The 18,078-nt window shown below is 39.8% G+C and overlaps 1 protein-coding gene across 3 annotated transcripts in view; it reads left to right on the top strand.

The window, feature by feature from the left end:
* Positions 1–18,078, top strand: part of Itprid1 (ITPR interacting domain containing 1) — a 155,755-nt gene that overhangs the window by 46,687 nt on the left and 90,990 nt on the right. For all 3 annotated transcript variants that reach the window (XM_085840597.1, XM_021165730.2, XM_085840598.1), the window contains exons 5-7: positions 1,666–1,717; positions 3,976–4,062; positions 5,966–6,168. In XM_085840597.1, the coding sequence (XP_085696723.1) occupies positions 1,666–1,717; positions 3,976–4,062; positions 5,966–6,168 (342 nt within the window). The remainder of the gene's footprint in view (positions 1–1,665; positions 1,718–3,975; positions 4,063–5,965; positions 6,169–18,078) is intronic.

Raw genomic sequence — 18,078 nt, 5'->3', positions numbered from 1 at the left:
CAGTCAAGTTCCTAGGGACCTTGAAGTCATGCAGGGACTCACTACCTGGACAGTAATCTTGGCTCCAGACTAAAAGGCCTTTCATCACATGCAATGGCCTTCCTTATGCTTCCTTCTGTCAGGGTTTTCCATTTAAACCTTCCCCTGTTCTTTCTTTTCAGCAGAGGCAAGCTTTATTTTTTTTCACAGTATGGGTGGCAACATTGACACTCATACATGTCACATGCTATAACAGGACAACCAGGAGTGGGAAGTCTGGTGGACGTTAGGTTAAATTTGACCATGATCTGAATACTTCTTTTGTAGGTATTATTGACATGCTATGTTGTGACACAGTGTGAATACTACAGTGACTTTTAAGTGTCCCCTATGATGTCCAACCAACATTTTGTCCCCAACACCATCCTTCTTGCATCTACCAGGCAACTGGACCCTCAGTACCGTCTTCATCACATACAGTGTTTTGCTTAAAACAATGGATTTTCATATCCTGGTACATAAATGTAAATCTGTCTTTTTGGCTTTTAAACACACTACGGGACATTCTGTTGGCAGTGTGGTGTTTTGGAAAGAAAGAAAACAACAACAGCAGCAAACCAAAATAAGCTGTGGCATTTTACTGGCCAGGAGAAGTTTATGTAACTGTGATCTCTCCTTTCCTTCTCCCTTAAGTGTAAAATAACAAGCCCCATTTTAAGGACTTATTGTGAGGACTTGGAAGATTGTGTAAGAGCTGAAGACATGACTTAGCAATTAAGAATGCTTTCTACATATTTTGCAAATGATCCGAGTTCAGATGCCAGCACCCACGAGGTAGATTAAAACTATTCTTAACTCTAGTTCCAGGACACCTGATGTTCTTTTCTGGACTCCTCAGAAGCACTGTACATGCCTATATGAAGGCAAACACTTATGCACATAGAATAAAATAAATATATCTTTTTGAAAATTAATTTTTAAAAAAGGCATAACTGGCAGGCTTTGCACAGTACCTCACACAGTTAGTGCAAAATAAACAGTTACTGCTGTAATCAATAATAAAGGTACTAATAAATTCCTTAACTTTGCTATCTTTGACTATATATATATATATATATATATAGTTAGGGAAGTATGACTACTTTTTCATGCATTCTGTTGAAAAACAAGGGTAGGACCTAAACTGAATGGTATAGAAAGGACCAGATGATACAAATGAATGGTAGAGCTGGGTGCCTGCTGAATGTTCCCTGCATGCTAGCCTTGACCATCTTCTACCTGTGATCTTGCCAGAGCACCCTGAGTTATCCTGTGCGAATACCCCCAGAACAGTGCTTCCCACCTGCTGCAGATGCCGTTTTAATTATCTCTAAAGCTACACCTTTGTCCAGAAAATTCTAACCCCACTTCAAAATACAAATGGCATCTTTCCTATGAAATCTTTGCTAAGTTTCCTGTTTGCTGCTGATCCCAATTCCCTGCTCCCCACACTGAGTGCCCACCGACCCTCACATGATTTAACATTGTCTAGGTCCTGTTCACCTCAGAGATACAGTGCCAGGTAACACCCCTGGATAGGAATCCTCTCCCACAAAGGTTCTCCTGGAGCCATGTATGACAATCATGTTTAACCCTATCTTTTCTCTTTTCTTTTTCCTTTTTTTTTTTTTTTTTTTGTAATTGCAGCTTCTTTGCATGAACAAGGAATCATTCAAATGACCGTGAAAGACTACATGAGGTACGTAGCCGAATCAGTCGCTTCACTTTGAAATTCAACAGCTACATCACTGAAGCAGAAACAATGAGAATATTTCTTCTAAATAATTGTAGAGATTTCAGGATCTCAGGAAATATCTCAGCCACTATGATTAGAGCATTTTCGCTGACCGTGGCAGAGTTAGAGCTTCCTTAAATATCATAAAGGAATAAGAGGATTAAATCGACAAATGCTGACCTGCTGTGAAACTTAGTTACAATATTTGCATAAATGCATCCTACTGCAGTGCATCAATTCACCGAAGGTAGTATCGTTGTCACAGGTTTGTCTGGAACCGGTGGTGCAGGGCACTACTTACTGACTGTTTAGATGCTGTTGGGAAGCAGTGTGTCTCGAGTGGAGGAGAAAGTCGATTTCAGAGTGTGCTCCCCAGTACAGCAGCATGAGCTGGACCCTTAGTATCAAAGCTCACCTAAGACGCGCTGAACTGAAATTCATAGCTGAGGCTCAAAACTATTCTTTGCAAACCCTTTAGATGATGCTAAGGGACAGTCTGGTTCAACAGATGCCGGGATTGACTGAGCTCTTTGAGACTAGGAACTACTTCCTGATATTGGATCATCTTGTAAGGTCAGAATCCTTCCAGAAATCTAAATGTGGAGTGCTGAGGTACACACATTTCACAGTTCCCCCTCCCTTAAGTGATTAGGTTTTTCTGTTTGTTTGTTTGTTTGATCTGATGCAATTATATGATTTTAGAGCAAAGCAAAACAAAAGCAAAAACAAAAAAACTCCCAGGGAGCTCAAAGAGGAGACTGAGAGCTGGATTTAGGGTCAAGCTCATGTCCACATGATTGAATCAAACCTGCAAGCATTCATGGATTTCTCTGGATCTAAGTCCAGGGCTACTCCTATGTTGTTCTACTAAACACTGCAAAATGAACGTAGCCCTCAAATGCGGAAAAAGCCCTGGAATTTAAAGAAAGAGAGATGAGGTATGGTAGTTTGCCTCTCTGACACTGTGATAAAACACTGATGATCAAAAGCAGCTTGAAGGAGGAAAGGATTTTGCTGGTTTACAAGTTATAGTCTTTCACTTAGGGAAACTGGAGCAGGAACCTGGAGGCAGGGACTGAAACAAGAACACAGGGGAATGTGGCTTGCTCAGCTACCTTTCTTATACAGCCTGAGCTCCCCTGCCTAGGGATGGATTTATCCACAGTAGACTAGAATTTCCTTCATCCAGAAACAATCAAGAAAATGCCCTGCATACATTTCCATAGGCCAATCAGATAGTGGCAACTCCCCATTCAGGGGTTCCTTTTGACAAGTGTCTTTATTTTGTGAGGCAAGTTGAGAAAAAAAATACTAACCAGTACATAAGGCAATAATAAGTAAATAAATAAATAAGTTTTCCTCTTCTGTCAAGATCTACCGCCATTTAAGTGTAGAATTCGTATTATTCAGAAACGTGTTCTTTTTCATTGTTAATGAAAAGATACAATTAAATAGAGAGGCAGGGTCCAGATGTTCTTACTCAGTACGGACAGGACTAAAACAAATTTAGCAACTCAAGTTTAGTAACCTTGTCTCCTTGGGAACATTGACATCTGCAGAGTGTTGTTTGATAAATTTTAATTGTATGCCAACTGTCTAATATGATCCATGATATGCCTAAGCTACATAAAATAGAATTGTATTATAATACAGTTCAATTTTCTTTGGAAGTGCTTTAAAATGTTTTGCAATAGAGGTATACTAAATATGGTGATTCTCATTGTCTTGGGTAGTAAGGGACTTCATTACTATTGCGTATGGTGGGTCATGGGGGACTCTGGGGACACAGGTTAGAGACTGTTAGCCATGTACTGTGAAATCCTTCTTCATTTTGAGAAATGACGTGGAGTACCTCCAGTGGTTGTTTGCTGTAGATCTTTCATCACATAATATTAACTTCTTCCCTCAAGTTGGAGCCTGGCAAAGCTGTGTTCCAGAATGGTCCCCCAATGATTTGCCATCTGTCAAGAGTGAGGCATTCTGTCACCTTTATAAACACTCACAGTCACCTAACACTTAAATTCTCACACATTCTATAACAATGCTCAGAAAGGAGGAGCACCCCTCTGCTACACACACTGTCTCCTTCCAAGGTGCACCCACTGTGGGGTTATTAGAAACAGGAGGAAACAAAAATGATTCCTTGAGAAAGGACATCATCCCAAGGACCTTCTGGGAGAATCTAAACAATATGACTCATCTTTGATCCCCTTGTCTTCTAGATCTCTACATCAGTTCTCAGAGACTCCTTCCCTGTCCAGAGGGACTAGTTTCAACTCGTGTTATTCCACCACAGGTGTGCCTCAAAGGTATGTGATTTCCAGGAACTTTCATCAAGATAGATGATTCAGCTCAACAATTGGCTTTGTTAAATTAAAAATATCTACTTGAGAAATACTTGTTAAATTAAAGGATGAGAGGGAGAACAAAGGAATTCCAAATCCTATTTTTAAGAGTACATTTTAAAAGACAGTGAAGTTGGAAAGGAGGTTAACTGTCTGTCACTGGGAAATATCTAATGAATGGTTAGATCTATAGTTGCTGCAATTTCATTTGTTGACAAAACAAGTAGGGTGTATAGGAACTGCAACTCTACCCATTAGAACTATCACTGAGTCATATTTTAAGACAACTATAAGCTGTAAAAAGATACAGAGACCACATTAATCTTGACAAGAGTAACAGGTAAAATTTATAAAACATGTCTATACTCATCTAGACTAAGACCTGGAGAGAGACCCATGGACTTAGTGGGAGTAGGGTAAGGACTTAGAACAAAGATTTACATGTAATGATTTACTTTCTAAAAGATACATTTGTTTCATTTATTTATTGTGCTATTAAATATATTGCAAGTTAATGATATTTTAATAATGATTCAATAATATGTTTAGTGGCAAGCCAATCAATATTCATATTGATATCCATGACACTGTACCCTTTGGGAGTCAGGGACAGTCTTTGTTTACTTTGTGTTGTACCTTGCCCCAGAGCTTAGAGTACTACAGATGTTCAAAAAGAAATTAGTAAGAATAGACTGAATAAAGATTTATACAGTGGGGCCAATAGATAATAAATTAAATTTTCATGTGGAATTTAGGATTCTCTCCAAACTAATTACTCATTCGAACCTTCTTTATATCAATTTGTCCATGGCATACAACCAACTGATTGTCGCTGCAGCCTTCCAAATCATTTTAATGATTAAGGTATCCTAGCCAAAGCCATTTAGACCCCTCAATGAGGGTTCCTAGCCTGCCTTTTTTGTCTTTGATTGAGTCAGAAGGCAAACCATCAAATCTGTAAGTGACATTAGAAATTGTGAACATGATACAAGCCCAAGGGAAGGGGGCTTGCCCAGGGACTGATGAAACTGAAGCTCTAGAGAGAAAATTATCTAATTTTCTGCTTCTCAAACAAGCTTTTGAGAGTACCATGGGAAGTAAAGGCAAGCAAAAACCTTCACGAAACACAAGAAAACCCTCTGAAACCTTTTGAGAAATCTTAGTTCCCACAGCATTTGGAAGGTCAAGTACCAGAAATTTTGAGTGAGAAATGAATTGGTATACATAAAATTTCTAGATAATTTATTCCTAATTTCTGTACCAACACAGACTAGAACTATTTAACAAAAGGATTTGTTGTTTTTGGCCAAGTCAAGACAAAATATAAAGAAATAAAAACCAGAACATATTCTAACCCTACCTAGTGATTTGAAAATGTTATTTGGAAATGTTGAACCTATGGTGTGCATTCAGTAATATCCTTGTCAGATTGGTGTAGCTAAGGATGCCCCAGACTGATACTTAGAAAAAAAAATTCTTTGGGTATCCACTTTCAGGTTGTTGGTGATATTGTATGTTCTATTTCCTTGATTGCTAACAGACATTGCTTTAAGGTGATTGCCCGTGTGCTATGACTTCCACTCCCTACTCTTTCTGCCCTGTCCGATTTAACACTTGCACAGTAGGAAAGGAAAACCAGATGGATAAGCTCATAGTTTTTGTTTGTAAAGCACAGGCACTTGTTGGTAGGTTGGGTATCTGACTGGCTTCGAAGTGAGCTGTGTGAGAGTTGTAGTGAACTCAGCATCTGTTTGTCTCTTCAAATTTCTCTTCCACTCAAATTCTGGAAGACTGGGTAAGTAGAATAAAATGGGCTATGGTTAAATGGGCTGTTATACATAAAGATATTCTTATTTTTTAATCTCAGCATTCCTGAATGGCTGGAATTTTGGGAAAAAGATCCAGTGGAGATTCTCTTGGACTTGGGGTTTGGTGCTGATGAACCAGATATCTGCACACAAATCCCAGCCCGGTTCCTTGGTTATAGCTCAGCAGCCAGAGGAATTAACATCCATGTTTTTCTTGAAGCACAGAAGCAGCGGATGGACTTTGAGAACCCTGACTTATATGGTAAGTGGGAGCTGGTGGCATTACATCTCAACACTTGGCACTGAGTACTGGGGAGGGCCTCAGTATTTGATAGATTAAGCTACTGTTTATTTGTGATACCACTTAACCCCAAGGGACTTGAAACAGGAAAAATTGACTTCTTGATCCCTCTTTGATTGTCTGCCATGGTTTGCTATGTATATTTAGAAGCAAGACTGATCTGCCCCACAGTGTCACTGAAGGATTTGCCCTGTATCTACCACAATCTTGGAATATCACCAGTTGCAATGGCAGAGGAAATGTGGGAATGGGAATTTATACTCATCACAGGTCTTCTCAGATGTCATTGGCCAAAACAAGTCACATGACTTCCTAACTCCAAGGCAGTGGAATGTGCAATCCTGTGTAAGCCCAAAGGTGAAACACTCTCATGGGTCACACTACTCTAGCCACTCCCCAAGAGACAGCCCAGCCTGCTTATCATGAAGCTTTGAGTGAAATCTTCTTCTCGATTAGAGGCTGCTTAGACTGCTGCTATCTATGCCTTGAGATGCAGGTGGTAGCTACTCATCACTCATATCTTAGTGAACTGTGGATTAACTATATTTAGTTCTTATTGCCAGCATGCACTGGCCATGTTTCGCTAGCTTCTGGCCAGTAGAATACCTACCTCTAAGGTATCTCAGCGGATCCTCTTGGAGAACATGTACTTGAGCAAATAAATTGAGAGAAAGAAACCTAGTAGTAAGCAATTTACTTGCCACAGGGTTGATTGACAGTCCTTGGGGTAAACAATTTATTTACAACAGGGTTGATTGACAGTCCTTGGGCTCCTAGAGGGAAGGTAGTACAACTTTTTCAAACTCATTTAGATGTGAACCACTCTCGGACCAACAAGGTACACTTCCATGGATTACATAAAAGAGTTTGAGAAAATCTAGATGAGAAGTTACAAAATTATGATTCTGAAATAAGTTTTTTTTCATATTTTTATTGGATATTTTATTTATTTACATTTCAAATGTCATCCCCTTTCTTGGTTTCCCCTCCAAAATCCCCATCCCATCCTGCCTCCCCCTGCTCTATGAGGGTGCTCCCCCAACCCACATATCCACTCCTGCCTCCCTGCCCTGGCATTCCTCTACAATGGGGCATCAAGCCTTCCCGAGATAAAGGGCCTCTTCTACCATTAATGTCCAACAAGGACATCCTCTGCCATGGGTCCCTCCATGTGTACTCCTTGGTTGCTGGTTTAGTTCCTGGGAGCTCTGCGGGGGGGGGGGGGGAGGGATCTGGTTGGTTGATATTGTTGTTGTTCTTTCTATGGGTTGCAAACCCCTTCAGCTCCTTCAGTCCTTTCTCTAACTCCTCCACTGGGGACCCTGTGTTCGGTCCAAAGGTTGGCTGGGAACATCTGCCTTTGTATTTGTCAGGCTCTGGCAGAACCTCTCAGGAGACAGCTATATCTGACTTCTGTCAGCAAGCATTTCTTGACATCTGCAATAGTGTCTGGGTTTGGTGTCTGTATATGGGATAGATCCACAGGTGGAGCAATCTCTGGATGACCAGAGATTCAGTCTCTGCTCCACACTTTGTCTCCATATTTCCTCCCTTGAGCATTTTGTTCCCTCTTCTAAGAAGGACTGAATCATCCACACTTTGGTCTTCCTTCTTCTTGAACTTCATGGGATCTGTGAATTGTATCTTAGGTATTCCGAGCTTTTGAGTTAATATACATTTATCAATGAGTGCATACCATGTGTGTTCTTTTGTGACTGGGTTACCTCACTCAGGATGATATTTTCTAATTCCATCCATTTGCCTAAGAGTTTCATGAATTTGTTGTTTTTATAGCTAAGTAGTACTTGATTGTGTAAATGTACCACATTTTCTGAATCTATTCCTCTGTTGAAGGACATCTGGGTTCTTTCCAGCTTCTGGCAATTATATATATATATAAAGGCTGCTATGAATGTAGTGGAGCATGTGTCCTTGTTATATGTTGGAGCATCTTTTGGGTATATACCCAAGAGTGGTATAGCTGGGTCCTCAGATAGTACTATGTCCAATTTTTTGAGGAACCTCTGATTTCCGTTGTGGTTGTACCAGCTTACAATCCCACCAGCAATGGAGGAGTGCTCCTCTTTCTCCACATGCTCCAGCATCTGCTGTCACCTGAGATTTTGATCTTAGCCATTCTGACTGGTGTGAGGTGGAATCTCAGGGTTGTTTTGATTTGCATTTCCCCGATGACTAAGGATGTTGAACATTTTTTCAGGTGTTTCTCTGCCATTCAGTATTCTTCAGTTGAGAATTCTTTGTTTAGCTATATACCCCATTTCTAATAGGGTTATTTGGTTCTCTGATGTCTAACTTCTTGAGTTCTTTTTATATATTGGATATTAACCCTCTATCAGATGTAGGGTTGATAAAGATCTTCTGTTGGTTGCCGTGTTGTCCTATTGGCAGTGTCCTTTACCTTACAGAAGCTTTGTAATTTTATGAGTTCCTCTTTGTTGATTCTTGATCTTAGAGCATAAGCCACTGGTGTTCTCTTCAGGAAATTTTCCCCTGTGGCCATGTGTTTGAGGCTCTACTCTTCTATAAATTTCAGGGTATGTGGTTTTATATGGAGGTCCTTGATCCACTTGGAATTGAGCTTTGTACAAGGAGATAAGAATGATTTGATTGGAATTCTTCTATATGCTAACCACCAGTTGAACCAGCACCATTTGTTAAAAATGCTATCTTTCCCCCACTGAATGGTTTTAGTTCCTTCTACCGGAAGATCCAGCAATACCTCTCCTGGGCATATACCCAGAAGAAGTCCCAACTGGTAATAAGAACACATACTCCACTATGTTCATAGCAGCCTTATTTATAATAGCTAGAAGCTGGAAAGAACCCAGATGTCCCTCAACAGAAGAATTGATACAGAAAATGTGGTACATTTACACAATGGAGTACTACTCAGCTATTAAAAACAATGGATTTATGAAATTCTTGGATAAATGGGTGTATCTGGAGGATATCATTCTTAGTGAGGTAACCCAATCACAAAAGAAGTCATTAGATATGCACTAACTGATAAGTGGATATTAGCCCAGAAACATAGAATACCCAAGATACAATTTGCAAAACATAAGAAAATCAAGAAGAGGGAAGAAGAGGTTGGATACTTCATTCCTCCTTAGAATAGGGAACAAAATACCCATGAAAGGAGTTACAGAGACAAAGTTTGGAGCTAAGATGAAAGGATGGACTATCCAGAGACTACCCCACCTGGGGATCCATCCCATAATCAGACATCAAACTCAAACACTATTGCATATGCCAGAAAGACTTTGCTGAAGGGACCCTTTTATAGCTGTCTCATATGAGGCTACTATGCCACTGCCTGGCAAATACAGAAGTGGATGCTCACAGTCATCTATAAGATGGAACACAGGGCCCCCAATGGAGAAGCTAGAGAAAGCACCCAAGGAGCTGAAGGGGTCTGCAACCCTATAGGTGGAACAACAATATGAACTAACCAGTACCCCCAGAGCTCATATCTCTAGCTGCATATGTAGCAGAAGATGGCCTAGTCGGTCATCACAGGGAAGAGAGGCCCCTTGGTATTACAAACTTTATATGCTCCAGTACAAGGGAATGCCAGGACCAAGAAGCAGGAATGGGTGGGTAGGGGAGCAGGGCAGAGGGAGGGTGTAGGGAACTTTCAGGAGAGCATTTGAAATGTATATAAAGAAAATAATTTTTTTTTAAAATCAAGTGACCATAGGTGTGTGGGTTCATTTCTGGGTCTTCAATTCTTTTCTATTGATCTACCTGCCTGTCACTGTATCACTATCATGCAGGGTTTTTTGTTGTTGTTTTTTGTTTTTTTATCACTATTGCTCTGTAATACAGCTTGAGGTCAGGGATGGTGATTCCTCCAGAAGTTCTTTTATTGTTGAGAATAGTTTCTGCTATCCTGTTTTGTTTTGTTTTGTTTTGTTTTGTTTTGTTTTGTTTTTTGTTGTTGTTGTTGATGATGTTATTCCAACTGAATTTGAAAATTGATCTTTCTAACTCTATGAAAAATTGAGTTGGAATTTTGATGGGATTACATTAAATCTGTAGATTGCTTTGGGCAAGATAGTAATTTTTGTATATTAATTCTGCCAATCCATGAGCATGGAAAATCTTTCTATATTCTGAGATCTTGGATTTCTTTCTTCAGAGACTTGAAGTTCTTGTCATACAGATCTTTCACTTGGTTGGTTTAGAGTCACTATTATTTGTGACTATAAGTTCTTTTAAGTTCTCCAAAAGTTAAGTCAATTAGAAGGAAGAATTTTCTCAAATACTTTTCTGAAAAATACTTCTCTTGGATTTCTCAGTTTACTTTCTCTCTCTCTCTCTCTCTCTCTCTCTCTCTCTCTCTCTCTCTCTCTCTCTCTCTCTCTTTCTCTCTCTCTCTCTCTCTCTCCCACCCCCCCTCCCTCTCTCTCCCTGTGTGTGTGTGTGTGTGTGTGTGTGTGTGTGTGTGTGTGTGTGTGTGTGTGTGTAAAATGATTCTCAAAATCTCAGGAGTACGCTTTTTAAGACTATGTGATCCTGTGAATGCTTTGATGTGTTCTTTTCACTTGTAGAAGGAGTTACTATGGTCTTTCCTCCTTCCAAAAATGAAAGTTCCTTCATCAATTTTCTATTTCTAGAAAATATCTAGATTTAGGTAGGCATTTTATAAATGAAATTGATAAATTGATTATAGAAAAGCCAGGGCTGGGCCTTTGGTCCTGGAGTGGCTGACTTGTTTTTATTTCTCTGGCATTGCACAAGTATACTAGTACTTCTTCTTTTTTTTTAATTTTTAATATTTTTATTACATATTTTCCTCAGTTACATTTCCAATGCTATCCCAAAAGTCCCCCATAGCGCCCCCCACTTCCCTACCCACCCATTCCCATTCTTTTGGCCCTGGCATTCCCCTATATTGGGGCATATAAAGTTTGCAAGTCCAATGGGCCTCTCTTTCCAGTGATGGCTGACTAGGCCATCTTTCGATACATATGCAGCTAGAGACAAGAGCTCCGGGGTTCTGGTTAGTACATCATGTTGTTCCGACAAAAGGGTTGCAGATCCCTTTAGCTCCTTGGGTACTTTCTCTAGCTTCTCCATTGGGAGCCCTGTGATACATCCAATAGCTGACTGTGAACATCCACTCCTGTGTTTGCTAGGCCCCGGCATCGTCTCACAAGAGACAGCTATATTTGAGTCCTTTCAGCAAAATCTTGCTAGTGTATGCAATGGTGTCAGCGTTTAGAAGCTGATTATGGGATGGATCCCTGGATACGGCAGTCTCTAAATGGTCCATCCTTTCATCACAGCTACAAACTTTGTCTCTGTAACTCCTTCCCTGGGTGTTTTGTTCCCAATTCTAAGAAGGGGCACAGTGTCCACACTTTGGTCTTCATTCTTCTTGAGTTTCATGCGTTTAGTAAATTGTATCTTATATCTTGGGTATCCTAAGTTTTGGGCTAATATCCACTTATCAGTGAATACATATTGTGTGAGTTCTTTTGTGATTGTGTTACTTCACTCAAGATGATGCCCTCCAGGTCCATCCATTTGGCTAGGAATTTCATAAATTCAATCTTTTTAATAGCTGAGTAGTACTCCATTGTGTAAATGTACCATAATTTCTGTATCCATCCCTCTGTTGAGGGACATCTGGGTTCTTTCCAGCTTCTGGCTATTATAAATAGGGCTGCTATGAACATAGTGGAGCATGTGTCCTTTTTACCGGTTGGGACATCTTCTGGATATATGCCCAGGAGAGGTATTGCTGGATCCTCCGGTAGTACTATGTCCAATTTTCTGAGGAACCGCCAGACTGATTTCCAGAGTGGTTTTACAAGCTTGCAATCCCACCAACAATGGAGGAGTGTTCCTCTTTCTCCACATCCTCGCCAGCATCTGCTGTCACCTGAATTTTTGATCTTAGCCATTCTGACTGGTGTGAGGTGGAATCTCAGGGTTGTTTTGATTTGCATTTCCCTGATGATTAAGGATGTTGAACATTTTTTCAGGTGCTTCTTTGCCATTCGGTATTCCTCAGGTGAGAATTCTTTGTTCAGTCCTGAGCCCCATTTTTAATGGGGTTATTTGACTTTCTGGAGTCCACCTTCTTGAGTTCTTTATATATATTGGATATTAGTCCCTTATCTGATTTAGGAAAGGTGAAGATCCTTTCCCAATCTGTTGGTGTTTTTTTTTTTGTCTTATTGATGGTGTCTTTAGCCTTGCAGAAGCTTTGCAGTTTCATGAGGTCCCACTTGTCAATTCTCGATCTTACAGCACAAGCCATTACTGTTCTATTCAAGAATTTTTCCCCTGTGCCCATATCTTCAAGGCTTTTCCCCACTTTCTCCTCTATAAGTTTCAGTGTCTCTGGTTTTATGTGAAGTTCCTTGATCCACTTAGACTTGACCTTAGTACAAGGAGATAGGAATGGATCAATTCGCATTCTTCTACATGTTAACAACCAGTTGTGCCAGCACCATTTGTTGAAAATGCTGTCTTTCTTCCACTGGATGTTTTTAGCTCCCTTGTCGAAGATCAAGTGACCGTAGGTGTGTGGGTTCATTCTGGGTCTTCAATTCTATTCCATTGGTCTATTTGTCTGTCACTAAACCAGTACCATGCAGTTTTTATCACAATTGCTCTGTAGTAAAGTTTTAGGTCCGGCACGGTGATTCCACCAGAGGTTCTTTTATCCTTGAGAAGAGTTTTTGCTATCCTAGTTTTTTTGTTATTCCAGATGAATTTGCAGATTGTACTTTCTAATTCGTTGAAGAATTGATTTGGAATTTTGATGGGGATTGCATTGAATCTGTAGATTGCTTTTGGCAAGATAGCCATTTTTACAATGTTGATCCTGCCAATCCATGAGCATGGGAGATCTTTCCATCTTCTGAGATCTTCTATAATTTCTTTCTTCAGAGACTTGAAGTTTTTATTATACAGATTTTTCACTTCCTTAGTTAGAGTCATGCCAAGATATTTTATATTATTTGTGACTATTGAGAAGGGTGTTGTTTCCCTAATTTCTTTCTCAGCCTGTTTATTCTTTGTGTAGAGAAAGGCCATTGATTTGTTTGAGTTAATTTTATATCCAGCTACTTCACCGAAGCTGTTTATCAGGCTTAGGAGTTCTCTGGTGGAATTTTTAGGGTCACTTATATATACTATCATATCATCTGCAAAAAGTGATATTTTGACTTCCTCTTTTCCAATTTGTATCCCTTTTATCTCCTTTTGTTGTCGAATTGCTCTGGCTAGGACTTCAAGTACAATGTTGAATAGGTATGGAGAAAGTGGACAGCCTTGTCTAGTCCCTGATTTTAGAGGGATTGCTTCAAGCTTCTCACCATTTACTTTGATGTTGGCTACTGGTTTGCTGTAGATTGCTTTTATCATGTTTAGGTATGGGCCTTGAATTCCTGATCTTTCCAAGACTTTTATCATGAATGGGTGTTGGATCTTGTCAAATGCTTTTTCCGCATCTAACGAGATGACCATGTGGTTTTTGTCTTTGAGTTTGTTTATATACTGGATTACATTGATGGATTTCCGTATATTGAACCATCCCTGCATCCCTGGGATGAAACCTACTTGGTCAGGATGGATGATTGTTTTGATGTGTTCTTGGATTCGGTTAGCAAGAACTTTATTGAGTATTTTTGCATCAATATTTATTCATAAGGGATATTGGTCTGAAGTTTTCTATCTTTGTTGGGTCTTTTTGTGGTTTAGGTATCAGAGTAATTGTGGCTTCATAGAATGAGTTGGGTAGAGTACCTTCTGTTTCTATTTTGTGGAATAGTTTGTGAAGAACTGGGATTAGATCTTCTTTGAAGGTCTGATAGAACTCTGCACTAAACCCATCTGGTCCTGGGCTTTTTTTAGTTGGGAGACTATTAATGACTGCTTCTATTCCTTTGGGGGATATAGGGCTGTTTAGATCATTAACCTGATCTTGATTCAACTTTGGTACCTGGTATCTGTCTAGGAATTTCTCCATTTCATCCAGGTTCTCCAGTTTTGTTGAGTATAGCCTTTGGTAGAAGGATCTGATGGTGTTTTGGATGTCTTCAGGATCTGTTGTTATGTCTCCTTTTTCATTTCTGATTTTGTTAATTAGGATGCTTTCCCTGTGCCCTCTAGTGAGTCTGGCTAAGGGTTTATCTATCTTGTTGATTTTCTCAAAGAACCAGCTCCTTGATTGGTTGATTCTTTGAATAGTTCTTCTTGTTTCCACTTGGTTGATTTCGCCCCTGAGTTTGATTATTTCCTGCTGTCTACTCCTCTTGGGTGAATTTGCTTCCTTTTGTTCTAGTGCTTTTAGGTATGTTGTCAAGCTGCTAATGTGTGCTCTCTTTAGTTTCCTTTTGGAGGCACTCAGAGCTATGAGTTTTCCTCTTAGAAATGCTTTCATTGCGTCCCATAAGTTTGGGTATGTTGTGGCTTCATTTTCATTGAACTCTAAAAAGTCCTTAATTTCTTTCTTTATTCCTTCCTTGACCAAGGTATCATTGAGAAGAGTGTTGTTCAGTTTCCACGTGAAGGTTGGCTTTCTATTATTTATTTTGTTATTGAAGATCAGCCTTAGTCCATGGTGATCTGATAGGATGCATGGGACAATTTCAATGTTTTTGTATCTGTTGAGTCCTGTTTTGTGCCCAATTACGTGGTCAATTTTGGAGAAGGTACCATGAGGTGCTGAGAAGAAGGTGTATCCTTTTGTTTTAGGGTAAAATGTTCTGTAGATATCTGCCAGATCCATTTGATCCATAACTTCTGTTAGTTTCACTGTGTCCCTGTTTAGTTTCTGTTTCCATGATCTGTCCATTGGTGAAAGTGGTGTGTTGAAGTCTCCCACTATTATTGTATGAAGTGCAATGTGTGCTTTGAGATTTACTAAAGTTTCTTTAATGAATGTGGCTGCCTTTGTATTTGGAGCATAGATATTCAGGATTGATAGTTCCTCTTGGAGGACTTTACCTTTGATGAGTATGAAGTGTCCCTCCCTGTCTTTTTTATTGACTTTGGGTTGGAAGTCAATCTTATCAGATATTAGAATGGCTACTCCAGCTTGTTTCTTCATGCCATTTGCTTGGAAAATTGTTTTCCAGCCTTTCATTCTGAGGTAGTGTCTATCTTTTTCTCTGAGATGAGTTTCCTGTAAGCAGCAAAATGTTGGGTCTTGTTTGTGTAGCCAGTTTGTTAGTCTATGTCTTTTTATCGGGGAGTTGAGTCCATTGATATTAAGAGATATTAAGGAAAAGTAATTGTTGTTTCCTGTTATTATGTTGTTAAAGTTGGCATTCTGTTCTTTTTTTTTTTTTTTTAATTTTTTTTTTCCAATTTTTTTTAATTAGGTATTTTCTTCATTTACATTTCAAATGCTATCCCCAAAGTCCCCCAGACCCCCCTCCCACTCCCCTACCCACCCACTCCCACTTCTTGGTCCTGGCATTCCCCTGGTTCTTTTTTTTTTTTTAATATTTTTATTACATATTTTCCTCAATTACGTTTCCAATGCTATCCCAAAAGTCCCCCATAGCGCCCCCCCACTTCCCTATCCACCCATTCCCATTCTTTTGGCCCTGGCATTCCCATATATTGCGGCATATAAAGTTTGCAAGTCCAATGGGCCTCTCTTTCCATTGATGGCTGACTAGGCCATCTTTCGATACATATGCAGCTAGAGACAAGAGCTCCGGGGTTCTAGTTAGTACATCATGTTGTTCCAACAATAGGGTTGCAGATCCCTTTAGCTCCTTGGGTACTTACTCTAGCTTCTCCATTGGGAGCCCTGTGATACATCCAATAGCTGACTGTGAACATCCACTCCTGTGTTTGCTAGGCCCCAGCATCGTCTCACAAGAGACAGCTATATTTGGGTCCTTTCAGCAAAATCTTGCTAGTGTATGCAATGGTGTCAGCGTTTAGAAGTTGATTATGGGATGGATCCCTGGATACGGCAGTCTCTAAATGGTCCATCCTTTCAACACCGCTACGAACTTTGTCTCTGTAACTCCTTCCCTGGGTGTTTTGTTCCCAATTCTGAGAAGGTGCACAGTGTCCACACTTTGGTCTTCATTCTTCTTGAGTTTCATGCGTTTAGCAAATTGTATCTTAAATCTTGGGTATCCTAAGTTTTGGGCTAATATCCACTTATCAGTGAATACATATTGTGTGAGTTCTTTTGTGATTGTGTTACTTCACTCAAGATGATGCCCTCCAGGTCCATCCATTTGGCTAGGAATTTCATAAATTCATTCTTTTTAATAGCTGAGTAGTACTCCATTGTGTAAATGTACCATAATTTCTGTATCCATTCCTCTGTTGAGGGACATCTGGGTTCTTTCCAGCTTCTGGCTATTATAAATAGGGCTGCTATGAACATAGTGGAACATGTGTCCTTTTTACCGGTTGGGACATCTTCTGGATATATGCCCAGGAGAGGTATTGCTGGATCCTCCGGTAGTACTATGTCCAATTTTCTGAGGAACCGCCAGACTGATTTCCAGAGTGGTTGTACAAGCTTGCAATCCCACCAACAATGGAGGAGTGTTCCTCTTTCTCCACATCCTCGCCAGCAACTGCTGTCACCTGAATTTTTGATCTTAGCCATTTTGACTGGTGTGAGGTGGAATCTCAGGGTTGTTTTGATTTGCATTTCCCTGATGATTAAGGATGTTGAACATTTTTTTCAGGTGTTTCTCTGCCATTCGGTATTCCTCAGGCGAGAATTCTTTGTTCAGTTCTGAGCCCCATTTTCTAATGGGGTTATTTGACTTTCTGGAGTCCACCTTCTTGAGTTCTTTATATATGTTGGATATTAGTCCCTTATCTGATTTAGGATAGGTGAAGATCCTTTCCCAATCTGTTGGTGGTTTTTTTGTCTTATTGATGGTGTCTTTAGCCTTGCAGAAGCTTTGTAGTTTCATGAGGTCCCACTTGTCAATTCTCGATCTTACAGCACAAGCCATTACTGTTCTATTCAGGAATTTTTCCCCTGTGCCCATATCTTCAAGGCTTTTCCCCACTTTCTCCTCTATAAGTTTCAGTGTCTCTGGTTTTATGTGAAGTTCCTTGATCCACTTAGACTTGACCTTAGTACAAGGAGATAGGAATGGATTGATTCGCATTCTTCTACATGTTAACAACCAGTTGTGCCAGCACCATTTGTTGAAAATGCTGTCTTTCTTCCACTGGATGTTTTTAGCTCCCTTGTCGAAGATCAAGTGACCGTAGGTGTGTGGGTTCATTTCTGGGTCTTCAATTCTATTCCATTGGTCTATTTGTCTGTCACTATACCAGTACCATGCAGTTTTTATCACAATTGCTCTGTAGTAGAGCTTTAGGTCCGGCATGGTGATTCCACCAGAGGTTCTTTTATCCTTGAGAAGAGTTTTTGCTATCCTAGGTTTTTTGTTATTCCAGATGAATTTGCAGATTGCACTTTCTAATTCGTTGAAGAATTCATTTGGAATTTTGATGGGGATTGCATTGAATCTGTAGATTGCTTTTGGCAAGATAGCCATTTTTACAATGTTGATCCTGCCAATCCATGAGCATGGGAGATCTTTCCATCTTCTGAGATCTTCTATAATTTCTTTCTTCAGAGACTTGAAGTTTTTATTATACAGATCTTTCACTTCCTTAGTTAGAGTCACGCCAAGATATTTTATATTATTTGTGACTATTGAGAAGGGTGTTGTTTCCCTAATTTCTTTCTCAGCCTGTTTATTCTTTGTGTAGAGAAAGGCCATTGATTTGTTTGAGTTAATTTTATATCCAGCTACTTCACCGAAGCTGTTTATCAGGCTTAGGAGTTCTCTGGTGGAATTTTTAGGGTCACTTATATATACTATCATA

Source organism: Mus caroli, unplaced genomic scaffold (assembly GCF_978045245.1).
Source record: "Mus caroli unplaced genomic scaffold, Mus_caroli_1 scaffold_7, whole genome shotgun sequence".
Classification (NCBI taxonomy): Eukaryota; Metazoa; Chordata; class Mammalia; order Rodentia; family Muridae; genus Mus; species Mus caroli.
The sequence above is the reverse complement of the archived record's forward strand: the minus strand, read 5'-3'. Positions and strand labels throughout refer to the sequence as shown.